The following is a 16,800-nucleotide window of genomic DNA, read 5'->3' on the forward strand; positions in this document are numbered from 1 at the left end:
AATAAATTACCGAATCAAATCCAACAGTCCACATAGTTTCGACCATTTAAATCGGGAAAATTAAAATTATATAATCCCGACACCAGCTTGGGATTGTTTCGACGACACCTACAGTTTATACAATGCTTACTAGAATTGGTCGTCGTACTACTCGCCATTCGTCGTTCTTCAGTCACCCGCGTCGTCTCACAACAGCTGCCACCAATACGAGAAATGGACTCTCTTCTCTGTTCAGGAAGCCACAAAACGAAACTGCTCTTGCTAAATTCAAATTCCTCCACGAGAATTGCAAATCAGGCAACTTCACTTTGAACGAAGCTCTTGATTTCTTTGATTACATGATTCGTATGAAACCCGTTCCTCATTTTTCGTCATTCTCTATACTGTTCTCTGCTCTTGTTAAGAACAGCCATTATGATACCGTTGTTTCACTTCACGAGAGGCTTAATTCAGCCGGGTTGATGCCTGATTTAACTAGTTTAAACATTTTGCTTAATTGCTTTTGCAACATGAGTCGGATTTCTGATGGTTTTGTGGTGTTTGGGAGCATCTTGAGGAGGGGGTTTTTTTCCGGATGTTGTGACTTTTGATACTTTAATCAAGGGTTTTTGTACCGAGGGAAGGATTTTGGAAGCCACTAAGCTCTTTAAGAAGGTGGTTGCTTTTGGCTGTACTCCTAATGCGATTACATATGGCACATTAATTACGGGGTTGTGTCGGACAGGCAATACAACTCTTGCTCTTAGGTTGCATGAAGAGATGGTCAATGGGATTAATACGTTAGGTGTTATTTGTAAGCCTACTACTGTTACTTATGCTGTTATCATTGATGGTCTTTGTAAGGACGGTTACATAGACAAGGCTAAAGATCTGTTTTTGGAAATGAAGAGCAAAGGGATTCATGCAAATGTGGTTGCTTACAATTGTTTAGTTCATGGTTTTTGTTGCGATGGTGATTGGGACGAAGCCAAAGCTCTGTTTATTGAGATGATAGATGAGGGCATCTAGCCAGATGTGGTGACACTTAACGTGATGATAGATTATCTTTGCAAGAACGGAAAGGTAGATAAAGCAAGTGAAATGTTAGAACTGATGATTCAAAGGAATGTGGATCCTGGTATAGTCACTTATAGCACGTTGTTGGACGGGTTTTGCTTGGTAGGCAGAATTGATGATGCAAGGAACCTCTTTGTTTCAATGATGGATAAGGGCTGCAGACCCAATGTTGTTAGCTACACTATTTTGATCAATGGGTACTGCAAAAGAGGGAAAGTAGACGAAGCAATGAGTCTGTACTCAGAAATGGTTTCAAAAGGGATTAGACCTAATGTTGTTACTTATAGCGCCTTGTTAGCCGGCCTCTTTCAGGCAGGTAGGGTTGGAGATGCTCGTAAACTGTTTGATGGGATGAAATTTAATAAGGTTATACCCAATTCAAGGACATATGTTGCACACATTGATGGTCTCTGTAAGAATGGTTATCTTTCAGAGGCATTGGAACTATTTCATAATTTAGAAAATTGTAAGTTTAAGTTTGTCATTGAAATCTTTAACTGCCTTATTGACGGATTGTGTAAAGCAAGGAGGTTGGAAACTGCATTGGAGTTATTTCACAAACTGTCTCATCATAGGCTGGTACCAGATGTTGTAACATATAACATCATGATCAGTGGGCTTTGCAGAGAAGGACAACTAGAAAAGGAAAATGGTATGTTGCTGGATATGGATAGAATGGGTTGTGCTCCTAATGCAATCACCTTTAGTACACTTATGTGCACTTTCTTGGAGAATAATGACAAGCAAAAAGTTGTTGAGCTTCTTCACAAAATGAAAGAGAGAAATGTGATGCCGGATGCATACGTATGTTCTGTAGTTGTAGACTTACTTGCAAAGGATGAAAAATATTGTAAGTTTCTTGATCTACTTCCTTCATTTCCAATTCAAGAATCTACAAGGCATGCAGGTGATGAATATTAATGAGATTGTGGCCAATGTACGTGGTGAACTGCTTTTGAGGTTTGTTTCAAAATTTTTACTTGATGGGATGATTGAATTTACATAGGTTATCTGTTGTAAACTATGAATTGGTGTGGTTGTTCTTTTTTGTTTATGTTTGAATTTAGTGGCTAGTACCAGCGGAAACAATTCTAATGACAGAGTGGAGTTTATGTGACTTGAATCATTGCATACCTAGTTCAATCTAAAGTCCATTTGTCCATTTTTATTATTTACCTCATATCCTGTCATCTCAACTTAATTCTTGCAAAGTGTGGGTCTTTCTTTTCTCCTGTTTCCTACCAGTGGAATATGGATTTTACCGAGCGAGAAGGAAACTCTGTCTATTTTACTTTATTTTGCATTAGAGTTGAATTCAATTATCCAGGCAAAATTCAATCAGGTTGTTAGTTGTTTACAAAGGGCCTACATAGATGTTTTCTGGAGATGGTAACCATGTTGGGCATGATTTTGTTACATCCAAATTTATTTCCTTAGGTTTTGAATTCCAATGAATATTGTTGATTTGCTAAATACCACTACCAACTCTTTTTTAACATTGCTGCTTTTCAATCTGCTGGGGTGGTACCTTTGTGCATATCTAGCCTTGATTAGAGCACATTTTTTACAAAATTTATCCATATACTTTTAACTCATGACTAATCGATTACAAAATCTATGCATGAAGAATGCATCAGACTCCAGAAACTTGGACTAAAAGTTTGACTTAGAACTCTATAGAAATGAGTTCTCGCAGGAGGGATAACTCTACAGTCAATAGAACAGTGCCTGGACTTGTCGACAATTCACCATTTTTTACAACAAAGATAAGAAATTATAATTTGCAAATTAGATTTTGACCTCGTCATTCAAGCTAAGTTGAGATTGGTCCAATTCTTAATTCACTTGAGGGAAAACTGACGTGGTTTTATATAACTGATAGTTGGTGAAATATGCTATTCTGTTCATTGAAATTAAGTTATAGCTTTCAGTTATCTAACAAGTAGAACAATATATCCTGATGTAATAGGTTTTGCAGTAGGTTAATGTTTCTTGCAAAACTGATCTTAGGACATCTGGTAGTGGCGAAGTTTGGATTTCCCAAGGCTTTATCAGCCTCTATTAACTTTTGTTCCTGGATGCACTGTTAAAAGTTTGAATAAAGTGTAAGAAAAATTAAGGACTGAAGAGAGACGTTTATTATATGCCTGGAGTGCAGAAGCATGATATTGAGAACAAAGGGCTCAGGTGCTACTGTGGTTTTTTTCCCCTCACTATAGGATTAAGTTCAGAAAGAAACCTTTTTTTTGGAGGATATGAGATCTTTTATGAAAGTATCTAGTCAATCAGCTGCGAGGCGTATCGTGTATCTCCATTTGCACATGTCCAAACTTACAGGGATGGGTCTTTTTCTTCATATTTGTTTGTAATTACTTCGTCTGAGGTTTGTTTTAAACTTGTAGCATGATGGGATGGGTTGAATTTCATTGATTATTGCAATTGGCATATCGCTTGCTTTAATAGATAAATTTGATCAGAAGCATGATCCACTGTCAATTTTACTCGGCCTTATACATGCACTCTTCGTTATGTTTGAATGTATTTGCAGTCTCTCATAATCCCAGTTGTTTGTCTAGCAGTCAACTTAACTTTTTCTACTACTTGTTAAGAGCACCATGCATTATGTTATTATGTGTGATTTCTTTACCGATTAAATACCCATTTGCACTAAATATCTAGCTTAAGCATTGGAGGGTTCTCATCGGCGAGTCTTGACTGGTTTCTGCGGTTTTCAATTTGAAATTGAAGTTCAGATTGATATTCGAGTTTGGTTTGCATTGGTTTCCCATCATAAATAAATTTAACTGTTGAGGTCATTTTCGACATAAAAGATATTCATTTAATTTAAAAAGGTGGTTGCTTGAGCACCTTCTTATGATAAACTAGGGGTCAATTGCATTGCTTGACGTGGATGCATTTTATTTTTAGCTATGAAAAAAGGTTGAAAATTATGCATGCTAAAGTAAAATGAAGTGAAGAAGCAAAGTTAGAGGCTTAGGTTGACAAGACAAGCACAAGCATGAAGGTGTTTGAAATCAGCGACAGTGTAGGATCGGACATGTGAGAAAGTTGAAATCAAGTCGCCAGTAATATAGCAGACCAGAATATCAAAAATCAAATGGTTCAGATTCTATGACCCAGCTAGCTTGCTAAGTAGTTTAATGAGATCATCATCTATATGTTGCATCAATAAAATTTTGACCAATACTAAGTCTCAGATGATGAAATTTCGTCGACGTATCTACATATGTCTGTTCAAAGTATATTTTGAATTTGCTGCATGGATTGTGGGTACTTGTTTACCGATTTAGCCTTGATTTGGGAGTTGCAGTTGTCAAGGGTGCTGCCTCTGCCACGGGTGTTAACAGAAGGGTGGCCATCTTTTCTCAGCCTCGTAGTGAGAATAAAATGGGCAGTCTGATGGCCATACCCAAAAGTAAGTTCTCAACAACTTATCTTGTGTTTCTTTGTGTTAGCTGTGTAAAGTCAATGCTCGCAATGCTTTACTTCACAGCATGTTGCCCTTCTCAAATTTACCAAACACTGTAAGCTTCTATTTGGAGCTTTCATTTCACAAGAGCTATATGGATTCTAAGCCATAATACCAAGCAGACCTCAGTTTGTTGCCATAAAACATTTCTCTCAACAATTGTGTTTAGAAAAATGAAAAGAAAATAGAATGAGAAGGCGGCAAAAGAAATACAAAACAACATTTTAATTAGCATATTCTCCTAATCTGTGTTAATGCAATAATCGTTCAGAATCAATATTGAATGGATAGAGATCAACTCCAGATGTGGAAGAACCTGTAGGTGGCCCATCCGTCGACACACTTTGTGTACTTGCAGTGTTTTCTATGCTGAATTGGTAATATTTCCTCATTGCTTCTGACTTGGATTCGTCTTTGTTTGAGACACTTGAATCTTGAACTATATCTGGAACACCAACCCTCCCTTCCAGCATGCTCACTACCGAAGACATCAAAGGCCTGTTTGTTGGAGAAACATCTGCGCACAGCAGAGCTACATTGATCATCACCCTCACTTGTTCTTTGTCAACATTTGAACCCAAATTTGGATCAACTAGTTCCATTAAGTTGCCTTGTTCTTTTAGTAAAAGAGCCTAATTAAAAACAAGTAGAAACAACGTATCTTTTGTTAGTGGTTAATTCAAGAACAAACAGTTGAAAGCAAGAAATTTTAGGAGGCTAAAAGTTACCCAATCTAGAAGATAAAATTTCTCCTCCTTTGTTTTGCACATAATGTTGCTTCTACCGCTGACAATTTCCAAGGCAACAATTCCGAAACTATAGACATCTGCTTTATCTGTTAAATGACCCCGCATTGCGTATTCTGGTGCCATATATCCACTGCAAGATCATGAACTTGAATATTACATCGATATTGTGTTAGAAGTAAATGGAAATCATTGATGAGAAATTAGTATGAAGCAACTCACAAAGTTCCTGCTACTCGGGTGCTTATGTGAGTGTTATCTTCTTCATCAAGCTTGGCTAAACCAAAATCGGATATTTTAGGGTTCAAGTCCTTGTCAAGAAGCACATTTGTCGCTTTGATGTCTCTGTGGACAATCTTTAACCTTGATTCTTCGTGGAGATAAGCTAAACCTCTAGCTATACCGATGCAAATATTATGTCTTGTTGGCCAATCCAACTTCAACCGATGCTCTTCAGGACCTTCAAATCATTTGAAAAACAAAAATAATATTTAGAATCTATAACACACGCATGTACGCATGTTTATTTATGTGTAATTGATGATATGTAGCCGAAATTTACCAAACAAAGCTCTAGCAAGGCTGTTGTTTTCCAAGTACTCGTATATCAATAACAATTGATTTCCTTCAATGCAACATCCATAAAGCTTTACAAGATGAGGGTGTTGCAAAGCAGAAATCGTGCCAATCTCATTAACGAACTCTCTATTTCCTTGCTTTGATTTGGCAGAAAGCTGCTTGACAGCAATTAGAGTGCCATCTGCCAAAAGGCCCTGCATATTTTAGAAATGTGACCATTTGTTCCCCTCAAGTTTTTCGTTCACACATCACATGCTGTTAAAGTAAAGACAGTAATTGTCATGCATAATATACCTTGTAAACAGGGCCAAAACCACCTTCACCAATCTTGTTAGCAACATCAAAGTGGTTTGTGGCAGCTTTAATTTGCCTCAAGGTAAAAGAACCAGTTTGCAAGTCTAGACCCCTCAGCTCTGTGGAATAAATTACTGGGTTAGATGAGAAATTTCTATAACAAAATGACAAGGAAAAACAATAGGATTATCCACTGTAAGAAAATTTTATTTATTAATCAATAATCCACCTCGTTCCGATGTATATTTTGGTCTAAAACAGCCCTTCCACCAAAGGATACCCACAACTAGGATTATCACAACTGCTGCAGCCGCTACAATTCCGAGCACGGTGCCTACTGATATGCCACTGCTTCCTTCGAAATCTGCTTCACATAGAATGTTACAGATCTCTCCAGTGCAAGTGTTATCTAATTGAAAAATTCTTAAATACAAGGAATTTCTATAGATACAACCTTCAGGAAAATTGTTGTAAAATCTAAAGTACCTGCAAAATGGAAAAGTATCAAAGCTGAAACAAGCCTTGAGTTAGTATTAAACCTACCAGGGTTATGAAGAGAAATAGCCGATATGAGAGGACCATAAACTCCTCTCTCAGGAATTTCAGTTGTCCCTTTCCCTGCCCAATAGAGACGGATATCCATGGTCCCATTGGTCACGACAGCAGAAAATGGTTTCACAATTGGTTTACCAACTCCACCAGCTTCCTCCTCAATATTGAAATCTTTCAGCTCCAGCTTCCCCTGCAACAATAGCATCCAATTTACTTATATTTTCATGATAGTAATAATGTAATAATGTTTTAGATTTAGGGAGCCTAACGTCCAAAACGGACAATATCATATATCCGTATTTTAATTAAAGAAGCTTGGGTGAGATCCTAAAGCAAATCCAGGAGAGTAAAGTAGGCCTGCATTATGGCTAAACCTGTCAACATCTAACAAGCTTGTCGAACTGAAGGTTTTATGTAACAGCTATCTGAATCCTAGCAGAAACTGTAATCTACAAAGACTAAAAACAACTGGCAACAATTACCTGAATATAAATATCAAATATACGTCTTCCTAAACTTTTGTAAGTTTTGTCATCAGTGAACATTGTCTCTGCAAAGTGGAGATTGACTTTGTAGTTTCCATTTTCCAGGCAAAATACATAATATGTCAAGGAAATCGGAGAAACGCGAGCTTCCGTGTATAATTGGAAATCATCCATCAACAATCTAGATGTATTTTTCTGAATGTTAGTGTCAGGGCTTTTATCATCTAGGAAGTGACCAGTGGAGCTAAATGCCCAATTATTTGTTCTCGTGAAACCGAATCTTGCAGCGGTTGCTTCATCTGTGTCCTCTTCAAACGTTGTACTTCCATTAACAGTCACTTCGCTCCCTCCACAATTTATGTGAACGTAGGAGTAAGCTGGAACAAAAGGAAAAAACAGTTAACGATTTAGCAAGAAAATAAATAGAATTAGAAACTGAGAAAAATTAAAAAAATACTCAGTTTTTCTATTTCAAAGCATCAAGATTCTTGATTGGAGAATAATATAATGTTCTTAGTTTTTAAATCACACGGAAAACAGAGTTAGCATTGCAATAATAATGATTACATGGTCAAAGTCTAAGGAGTAAAACTGCTGAAAATTAGAAGCTCAAAGAAATGTGGTTTATGCACCATTTAATAATTCACTTACAAATTGAAATGAAAGGGCATTTCATTTTGACTTACTTTTTGGGCAGGTGTGACTTCTCAAACATGAAACGATTCCGGTGCTAGAAGTATGCAATGGAATGGTCAGAATTATAACAAAATAATACATAGTCTAAATTCGATTAAATATGAAGGAAAACTAAATCAAGGCAACGCGCAATAAACTTTAAACCAAATAATTTCTTTAAGCATGTTAGTGAAAGGTGAATTCAAAACTTACGAGTTACTACCCTTAGAAGAGCTTGCAAATAAGTTCCTGTAGATAATGGCACAAAGTATAAAGCTAGTTAGTCAGAATATTCAATATAGTGTATTATATTGTTGGAGTTGCTTATAAGTTTAAGTTGATATTGTTCTTACACAGCCCCGTTTTGGCAGTCTGAACCAGAGCTTTCATCAGCAAAATTATTATATGAAAGATCTCTGCAAATAGAAATTTCTATGTGATTCATCATCTTTGACAGTGCAACTTAAATTACATGAGGCATGGAAAAGAGAAGCTCACATGTTTTCTGGCCCTCTTCCGAACATCCATTTAGGTACTTTTCCAGTTAGCAAGTTTCCAGTCAAATATCTAAACAAAAATGACAGTAAACTCAGAATAGCATTATGTCGGTCACTTGATGGAGAGAATGTTCAATGAAAATAATAAACAAAAGTAAAAAAGAAGTTTTGCAAACAACCTGCACTTGGATGAAGGAAATTTGAATTAAAAGTAAAATGCTTACATGAAATCAACATCAATTAGACCAACAAAGCTATCTGGAATTGTTCCATTTAGTTTATTGAAGCTGAGATCCCTGCAAGAAAGTTCACAAGATAAAAAATATGAAAAAAAATAAATGGTGTTTCCCTGTTGTGTGTCTGAGAAGAAAGCGAATACTAACAAGACTTTCATCTCTTTCATCTCCCCAAGATAGTCCAGCAGGTCTCCTGTGAGATTGCAATTCCTCAATATCCTGTGCAGTGACATAACCAAACATTATGATTTTTCAACTAGCCAAAAGATGCAGAAATTTTTTATGAATTGGGTACTTACAAGTTCTCGAATGCCCTATTACCTAGATCAGGTAAATTTGCTTCAGGTCCATTGAGGTCACTGATTCTCCTGCACATTGAAATTCAACCAAAACCAATAATCCCAGTATCAATTAAATACGTTATAGTATACACATGATGTAACTAAAAAGAACATTCAAAATGAGAAAAACCATACATACAGGTCAGTTAAACTTCTCAGAGAAGTAATGACAGACGGAATTGGCCCAACCAAACCACTTGCCTGAATGAGTCTGTTAGCGCATATAATATTTATTTCATTAGTCACCATACACATAATTCTTCTTATAGTGTATATAAAAGAAAAAACAAAGTTAGCTCTCACAATGTGTGAAGCTTTGTCCAATTCTGAATAAAACTGGGTATCTCTCCTGTGAATTGGTTATCACTAATTCGACTGCATTATTTAAAATAACAAAAGGACAAAATAAAATAAATTAATAATCATGTACTGTTTTAAACACTGTCATTAAATGTTTCAATAAACAGCACAACTGAGATCAGCACTGGATCTAAATTCAAGAAAGGAGACAGTGAAAGAGTAAGAAAAATCATAAGCTTACAAATCCTTCATATTGGTCAACTTAGCAAATGTTTGAGGCAACTCCCCAGTAAAATTGTTTGAGTTAATATGACTGTAACAAGAGCAATACCGGGCCAAATCATCAAACTAATAGATATAAATTTTTCTTCAGGATTTTGATTTGGAAAATAAAGGGTCATATAAATTTATATGAATCGCGTATGTCTTACAATTTTTCAAGGTTGAATAGACTTCCAAGCTCCTCAGGCAATTCTCCTGATAACCGATTGGATTGGACGGTCCTATACATTTTACGGAACATAAATAGAATCACTTAAATAAGATTAAGATTTTCTAAAATTGAGGGGAAAAAAGATTGGAAAACAAAAACTCACAAATTAGCAAGTGTGGAAATATTTGCAAAATTTTTTGGGATTGGACCCGTTAGCCGGTTTGCCAGAAGGGAACTGAAACAAGAACCCCATATATGTTAGTTTAAATGTAAAATAGATTCCGAGCTTTGATTTAAATTTGAAATGGACATCAAGTTTACATTCAAGAAACAAGAAAACCTGGATTGTCCCCAGGACTTGTCACAGTAGTTTTCAAATAAGTTTATTTAACTTGCTATCTAACTTTGAATCTTGAGATTTTTTTTTTTTGGGGGAAGGGGAGATAAGTGTTAAAAAAAAAAACTTGAATAGACAATTGAGTTAAGAATTGAAGGAATTTGCATTTGGGAAATCCACCTGAGATACTATTTCTGTTATCAACTTAAGTTGATATGTAAGGACTTAACAATAATATTAAAGATAACTCTTAATTGTATATATAACTTAGCAATTCAGTAATGTTTACTTATTAATCAGGTATTAGGTTGTTATTTTAAATTTTTTGAACTAAAAATTTAAACTGATAAATATTGGTTAAAAATATCTGTAAGAGTTCTCATTTACATACTTATAATAAAGTAAAGAAAAAGAATGACATACATATTGACGAGTGGCAGTGAGGCCCATTCTGAAGGGATAGTTCCATTAAGGTAGTTGCGAGTGAGATCACTGTTCATATCAAACAGTTAATTAGTTCGTTACTTATAATAACATGAATATATATATAAATGTGGAATAGGAAAATTTGGAGACAATGAGGGGCAAAATTGAAAAAAAAAAAAACTACTTACATTTCTTGGAGAAAAGGGAGCCTGGACAATTCTGGTGGGAGAACTCCTGGGAGACTCTGTTCCTTGAGAATTCTGTGTTAGAACAAATGAATAAATAAAAAGAAAATGAAAATAAAAATTAAGAAACAAATAATGATTTTTTTTCTTTTATGGGTGATGAATCACAAAATGTTTTGAGAGCAGCCCAATTAAAATTAAAGCTTTCCTAGGTTACTAAGGCTTCGGCTTAGTGGTTTCAAATATTTCTTCTCCTACAAATGTAAGTGTATGGAGATTTGTCTCCAACAATTAGTGGAAGCAGAATTTTAGATTAGTTTTAGTATACCTTCAGAATGTACTAATATACATGTATATATTTAGTAAATTTTATTCTTAACATACATTTGCAGATTGTAATCAATTTGGGTGGCCAATCCAATTGGTAAAACCTCTTGTTAAAAAAGTGAAAAATATGTACTAACTGAACGCACACACACATGATTTTTTTTTTTTAATGAGAATTTTCTACACTATATATATAGAAATATTCCAATTCAGGATCCTTAATTTGTTAAAATCTGAGAAAGATGAAATCATATGATTTAATAGTATAATGACATTAAACTATTAATTTATATAACTTATTAGCTTTTTCGCACTTTAATAAATTCCAATATCTTAAACCAAATCAATACTCTCTCTCCCTCTCTCTATATACAATTCCTATGTAGTTTACATGTTGCATCTATCTTAACATTCAAACAAACTTACACAACAAAAAATTATAGATTTTAATATACTAAAATGTATGAGAAAACACCACATTAGAGTGCGTTTTTAGTTTTTTACTAAATTAGAAAAGTAAGGAGAAGTAAGAAGGGAAAAAAAAAGGGAAAGGATCCTAACCCGTTTCGTAGATGAGATTTCCCATCTTATCAAATCTTTAATTAAATAATTTTTTTTTTCAAAAGGTAGCAGTGTGAATAACTATTAAATTAAATTTTTATCCAGTATTTTTTTAAAATTCAACTCAAGTGATTAATTAAATAAAATCAAGAGCACAAAGTAATCTCGATCCCTCGAATTTTATCTAGATCTCTAACCAAATGAGTCAACCCAATTGCGCAATCTCACATGGCAATTTGATGCGGCGGGGACCGCATGCAGCACGGTGGACAGGTCAGGCCAACATCAGACAAATTTTTGTAGTAATAAATGTAATTTTCAAAAAGCCATGATTGTCTGGTGGAGACGAGAGAAGATTATCTTTATGATTTATCTTAGGGTGCTCGACAACCGACAACGGTGATGGTGACATCAAAAGAAGTAACCAACGATAAGCATAAAGGAGCATTTACTGCCTCGACCTTATTTTTATCTACCGACATTAAAAAATTTGAAACGCGCTCTATTTGTGAGACTTTAAAAAATTTACCCACACCTCTGTAAAAGCATACCTAAGGGTCTCTATTATTATTATTATTATTGTGGATTACTACTCATAAAAGCTTTGTATAGTGTAGTGGGAGAGAGAGAGGCATAAATACATGCTAACAACATGGCAAACGGTGCCGCCGGAGTAGGTGCAATTGCAGGTGACAGCATTTTTTTTCAGATCAACAAACCATCCCCCTCTTCCACTGCATGGATCTACACTTAAATTCCAGTCCGTCTTCCCTAGCTTGTCGGCTATGTCTCGCAAAGCTTTCACTGCACCAAAATGAGACAATTAAGGAAATTTTGAGTTAAGGAAATTTGGTGCATACAAGAAAATACAAAGAAATAAAGATTATGCACAATAGAACAAAGGAGCTAGCCTTCTTACAATCTTTACCATCAATTTTTTTTATGTGTAAAATAACAAGTATAATATACATCGCTGTGAATTAAAGATTCTGGAGTAAAGCTCGTTATGTTCTCCAGCCTAAGTATATATACTTTTTATTTTATCTATAAAACTTCCCTCCTTTCGTCGAGGTTAAAAAAATGGCAATAGTAACTGCAAAAACTTCTTTTATTTGCCTCTAGCTAGCTAGCATACCTTCATCTTCCGGCAAGGTGGCTCCAGAAGCAAGAGTTATGAGGGCAAAGGCAGCAAGTGAAGGAAAAAGAAGATGATGAAGAAACATTTTTTTTTCCCCCTCAAAAAAATCAGCTGGCTGCTTCAATTCGAGAGTGAAAAATGATTAATTTGGTGAATTAGTTGCAAAATTTATGATTTAGGTATCAGGAAGATGGGAGTTGATTTTGGAGGCTGCAGGAAAAAAAGGATGGAGTCTTTTTTGAATGGAAATGTTATGGAGGCTTCAGTTGCTCATTAATGAAGGGCCAGAGCGAGAAGAGAGTAGGGCCGGTAGAAGATTGGTCCATATGCCATTTCATCAAATCATTTTGTAATTATTGATGGTTTTATACTTTTTTGGTTGCAACTTGTGTATGAAATTTAAAGTGAAAATGAGACGAGACTACTTTGATAAATAATGAATTATTATTAAGGATCCAGCTATGGTGCCACAGTTGTATGGTACCACAGCTGGATCCAACCATTAGATCTAGCTCTGGTGATAACTGTAGGCTAGATCCAATGGTTGGATCCATCTGTGGTACCATACAACAGTGGTACCACAGATTTGTCCTATTATTAAATGAAAAATGGTAAAGTGGTTAGGCCGATAAACCACTGACAAAATGAAATATAACACCATATAACTTTTATAGTATTATTTGATTGTTTTATTTTTTTATTTTTCTCTAACAAGGCATGAATGTTATAATTTATACTATTATTAGTCTTTTTGTTCAAATATCAATATTCTAAAAGTACATTTATATATTTTTGTATTTAATAACCCATACCATTACAAATATTAAAAATACATCCTATTTAATGCCAACAAGTCCTGCCGTTCAGACTTCGCAAATGAATCCATCTTGGCGGCTTAGTACAGTTTCGTCAATCTCACCTTTTCACTCTCAATTTTTGGACTTTTTTCTCCTTGTTTTGTCCATGTTTGTGCTGACAAAGGACAGCAATTTGGATTTGGATCTCCTGTTTGTGTGACGTCTTCAAATTTCATGTTCAATAAATTCGGAGCCATTCTTTTTTTTTTTTGGTTGAAAATTTTTCAAAAACACCAACCGTCCGTTTAATTTAGCTTGACATGGATATAATAATATACTATTTATATAATCTTCTAGAAAGGAAAAAAAAAATGTCTCCCCTTAATTAAGTGCGTGTTTGGTATTACTTATCTAATGATTATAAATACTTATTTTATCCTATTAGTTCTTATCATAATTTTTGTTATTGTTTAGTTGTTTTTTAGTAGAGTTTTTGAAACTTAAATAAGTTATTTTGTCTCAACTAGCAAAAGTTCAAAATTTGAAATTTTAGGAGTAGAGGTTAAAAAGTTCTTTTTTATATGTTAAAATATCCAAAATATCTTCTACTTATTTGATAATCTTGTTTTATTCTTTTCATAATATAACTTTAAAAAGCTGGCCTATCAAAGTAATTTCATAAATTTTGAATAAAATCTCTCACTGACAACTAAAGAACTAAAATTTATTAGGTAAAATCTCTATTTGTAAAAACTCTACTAACAAAAACTTTTCTTAAAAAACTGTACCAAATGGAGTCTAAGTGTATGGTGGTAATATTTTCACTCTTTAAATTGCACCACCTGCCCACTTTAAAAAATTAATTATAAAAACTTCACATTGTATTTTAATAATTTTAAAGTAAGAATAATTTAAATAACTAACCAGCTAAATTCTCTCAACATGATTATTAAGCATTAATTAAGTTAATGAAATGTATTTGTAATGTGGTATACTCATAAAATTTATTGGCTATGAAATTTATGCTACTTACCTCAGTAAATGTATTGGTTATGAGATGGATCTAATTAATTAACTATTAAAACTTTTTCTCAATTTTGAAGATAAAAAATAATGTGAAATTTTATAAATAATTTCTTAAAATGGTTGATTTACATAAATTATAAGTGAAAATATCCCCACCCTTAAGTGCAATCTCTTTTTTTTTTTTTTCCTTTTTTAAGGAAAAATAATACCAACACCCTCATGATTTAAATAACTGATCACAAAGACTCCTTATTTTTAAAAATTGTCATACAAACCTCTTTTTAAAGATACACAGTTCCTTTTATATTTAGAAATGGTCACACAAATCCTAGGACATATTTCCATTTAAAAATTATCATAGACTCACATATACCCTAAATGTTTGTACAAAAGGGAGCCGATGTGTCTCAATGGGGGTTTGTGTGATCATTTCTAAAAATATGAGGTTTTTGTGATTATTTCATCAAACCATGAGGGTTTTGATGTTCCTTTCCCATTTTTAAGGGGTGGTAATATTTCACCCTACACTTTTTGTTAACCCACTCCACTTCTAGAAAATAACTATAAAAAAACCATACAATTTTTAAAAGTTTCAAATAAAGAAGAATTTTAGAAATTAAGTAACTAAATCTATCTTAATTTATATTTTTGTGACTTATATAATTTTTTTTTGTGGCTTAGATTTTTTTTTATTGTATTTGACTACTAAAATTTCTTTAGCCTAAATCTAAATTGATTATTTTACTATTATAAGGTAGAAGAACCAAAAATTTACTTTAAACTCGATTTTTTTTTAATTTTATACAAAATTTATTATTTCTAAATGTTGTGACGGAGGGGGATAGCAGAAGCGGATTGATAATATAGATAAATATTAGATATCGTTCTAGTACTAGATTAAGCCAATACGATTAGATTACATTCTAATCAAATTGTGATTAGATCTCGTTCTATTCCAAACAAATCAATGAGATTTTAACAACGCTTTAAGCGAGATCTGATGACACTCTAATCCAAACAACTTTACAAGAGAGATTTTGATAGTTAATCCCAAAGGATTTTTTAATTAATTAAAAGGTAATGAAAACAATAACAAGACTTCGGTATTTATAACAGAGTAAACCTACTTCCCCGTGTTGACATGAAATGGAAATTAAATAACAATTATAATAAAAATAAAATATTAGAACACATATTATAATTGACTCTAATTAAAAATGAAAAATATCAAAAGATCTAAAATAGCAAAATGCTAGAATCCTAAAATAATGTCCTACATCATTTTCCTCTCTTAAAAAGAAACTTATCCTCAAGTTTTCCTAGACGACGAAAATTGAAGTGAAGTAGCAATGCATCTTAGAGCTTGAACTTAAAGCCTTTTTAATCAATTGTTCTTGAAACTCAATACTCTCCATGCTTCATCTTTTTCTTGCACTTATAACTCTTCAAGAAAATGAAGTCTTGAATGAATGAATCACTTCCAAGCCTCTCAAGTCTTTTGTTGAATGTCGCTCAATGTTCTCGCTAATAAGCTTTATCTTTGCAGCCAAATCTTCTTTAACAATAACTGTCTTATTTTCAATGTGGATATGCATAATCACATCTATCATTGTTGAGGTCTCTTTAACTTGATTTTGCTGCACAAACCCGATTATACTATTTGGACTTGATGCTTAAATCAAGAGTAAATTGTATCTCTTCTTTAAAAATCTCATATAGATCAATAATCTCATTATCGTCTACATTCATCGCCGTAAAAAGAGATGGTTCGACATTATTACAAAATGGTCTTCCATCAATTGTCTCATATCAAACCATTTTCTAATTTCATTTTACCCTTGTCAAATCCTTAACTCTTGTAGTTGTTCCCACCAATCTAAAGCATCACCTGTCAACTTAAATGATGCATGAGAGATAGCAACTTTTGATAAGAGAGTTTGAGTTTGAAGAGGATCATCCATCATGCAAATTCAATATAAAATATCATTATGATTGTCATCAAAATCTGAGATATCTTTAAACTCAAGGAGACAATATGAACCTTGCTCTATCTTTATCAATTTTTTCTCAAATTAAAATTACATCCAATGGCAAAACTATAAAAAAAACCTGACTTTCAAGGTTTGGCGCTACCTATAGCCTGGTGGCCGTGATTTGGAGTAGAGATGGTTAGATCTAGAAGCTATGATAGTAAAGAGCACGATGATAACTATAGATTGGTCAGACTTGCACTGGTTTGTCGTGAAATCCGACCTGAACTGGCGACTGTCTATGGTGATGTGGATTACGATTTTAGCGTTGTTATGCAATGGTTCTCGG

At 33.9% G+C, this 16,800-nt stretch overlaps 1 protein-coding gene and 1 pseudogene across 5 annotated transcripts; one reads left to right on the forward strand and one right to left on the reverse strand.

Annotated features, from left to right (window-relative positions):
• The first annotated feature begins 68 nt into the window (after positions 1 to 68).
• LOC18047781 lies at positions 69 to 1,992 on the forward strand (annotated as a pseudogene).
• Positions 1,993 to 4,231: 2,239 nt separating this feature from the next.
• LOC18047782 (probable leucine-rich repeat receptor-like serine/threonine-protein kinase At3g14840) lies at positions 4,232 to 13,008 on the reverse strand. Of its 5 annotated transcripts, XM_006442294.2 has the most exons (24): positions 12,656 to 13,008; positions 12,162 to 12,324; positions 10,636 to 10,707; positions 10,445 to 10,513; positions 9,848 to 9,919; positions 9,683 to 9,754; positions 9,493 to 9,564; positions 9,255 to 9,326; positions 9,091 to 9,162; positions 8,910 to 8,978; positions 8,758 to 8,829; positions 8,599 to 8,670; positions 8,376 to 8,444; positions 8,231 to 8,293; positions 8,091 to 8,126; positions 7,889 to 7,932; positions 7,200 to 7,579; positions 6,709 to 6,907; positions 6,395 to 6,529; positions 6,166 to 6,284; positions 5,855 to 6,065; positions 5,515 to 5,752; positions 5,275 to 5,425; positions 4,232 to 5,178 (listed from the first exon to the last, which is right to left on the reverse strand). In XM_006442294.2, the coding sequence occupies exons 1-24, from the start codon at positions 12,741 to 12,743 to the stop codon at positions 4,798 to 4,800; spliced, it is 2,991 nt and encodes a 996-aa protein (XP_006442357.1). In that variant the 5' UTR covers positions 12,744 to 13,008; the 3' UTR covers positions 4,232 to 4,797. The 5 variants fall into 5 exon arrangements, with proteins under 5 accessions (XP_006442357.1, XP_024043693.1, XP_024043694.1 ...); XM_024187925.1 differs by lacking the exon at positions 9,848 to 9,919; XM_024187926.1 differs by lacking the exon at positions 9,493 to 9,564.
• Between the last annotated feature and the right edge of the window lie 3,792 nt (positions 13,009 to 16,800).

Source organism: Citrus clementina, unplaced genomic scaffold (genome assembly GCF_000493195.1).
Source record: "Citrus clementina cultivar Clemenules unplaced genomic scaffold, Citrus_clementina_v1.0 scaffold_3, whole genome shotgun sequence".
Taxonomy (NCBI): domain Eukaryota; kingdom Viridiplantae; phylum Streptophyta; class Magnoliopsida; order Sapindales; family Rutaceae; genus Citrus; species Citrus x clementina.

Bases quoted from the DNA above. Each gene is read 5' to 3' on its own strand.
- LOC18047782 (XM_006442294.2), bottom strand. From the start codon at position 12,743: ATGTTTCTTCATCATCTTCTTTTTCCTTCACTTGCTGCCTTTGCCCTC. The intron at 8,127-8,230 runs GTAAGAACAATA...CATTATCTACAG, and splicing joins GACTGCCAAAACGGGGCTGT to GAACTTATTTGCAAGCTCTT. The intron at 5,179-5,274 runs GTAACTTTTAGC...GTTTTTAATTAG, and splicing joins AATTTTATCTTCTAGATTGG to GCTCTTTTACTAAAAGAACA.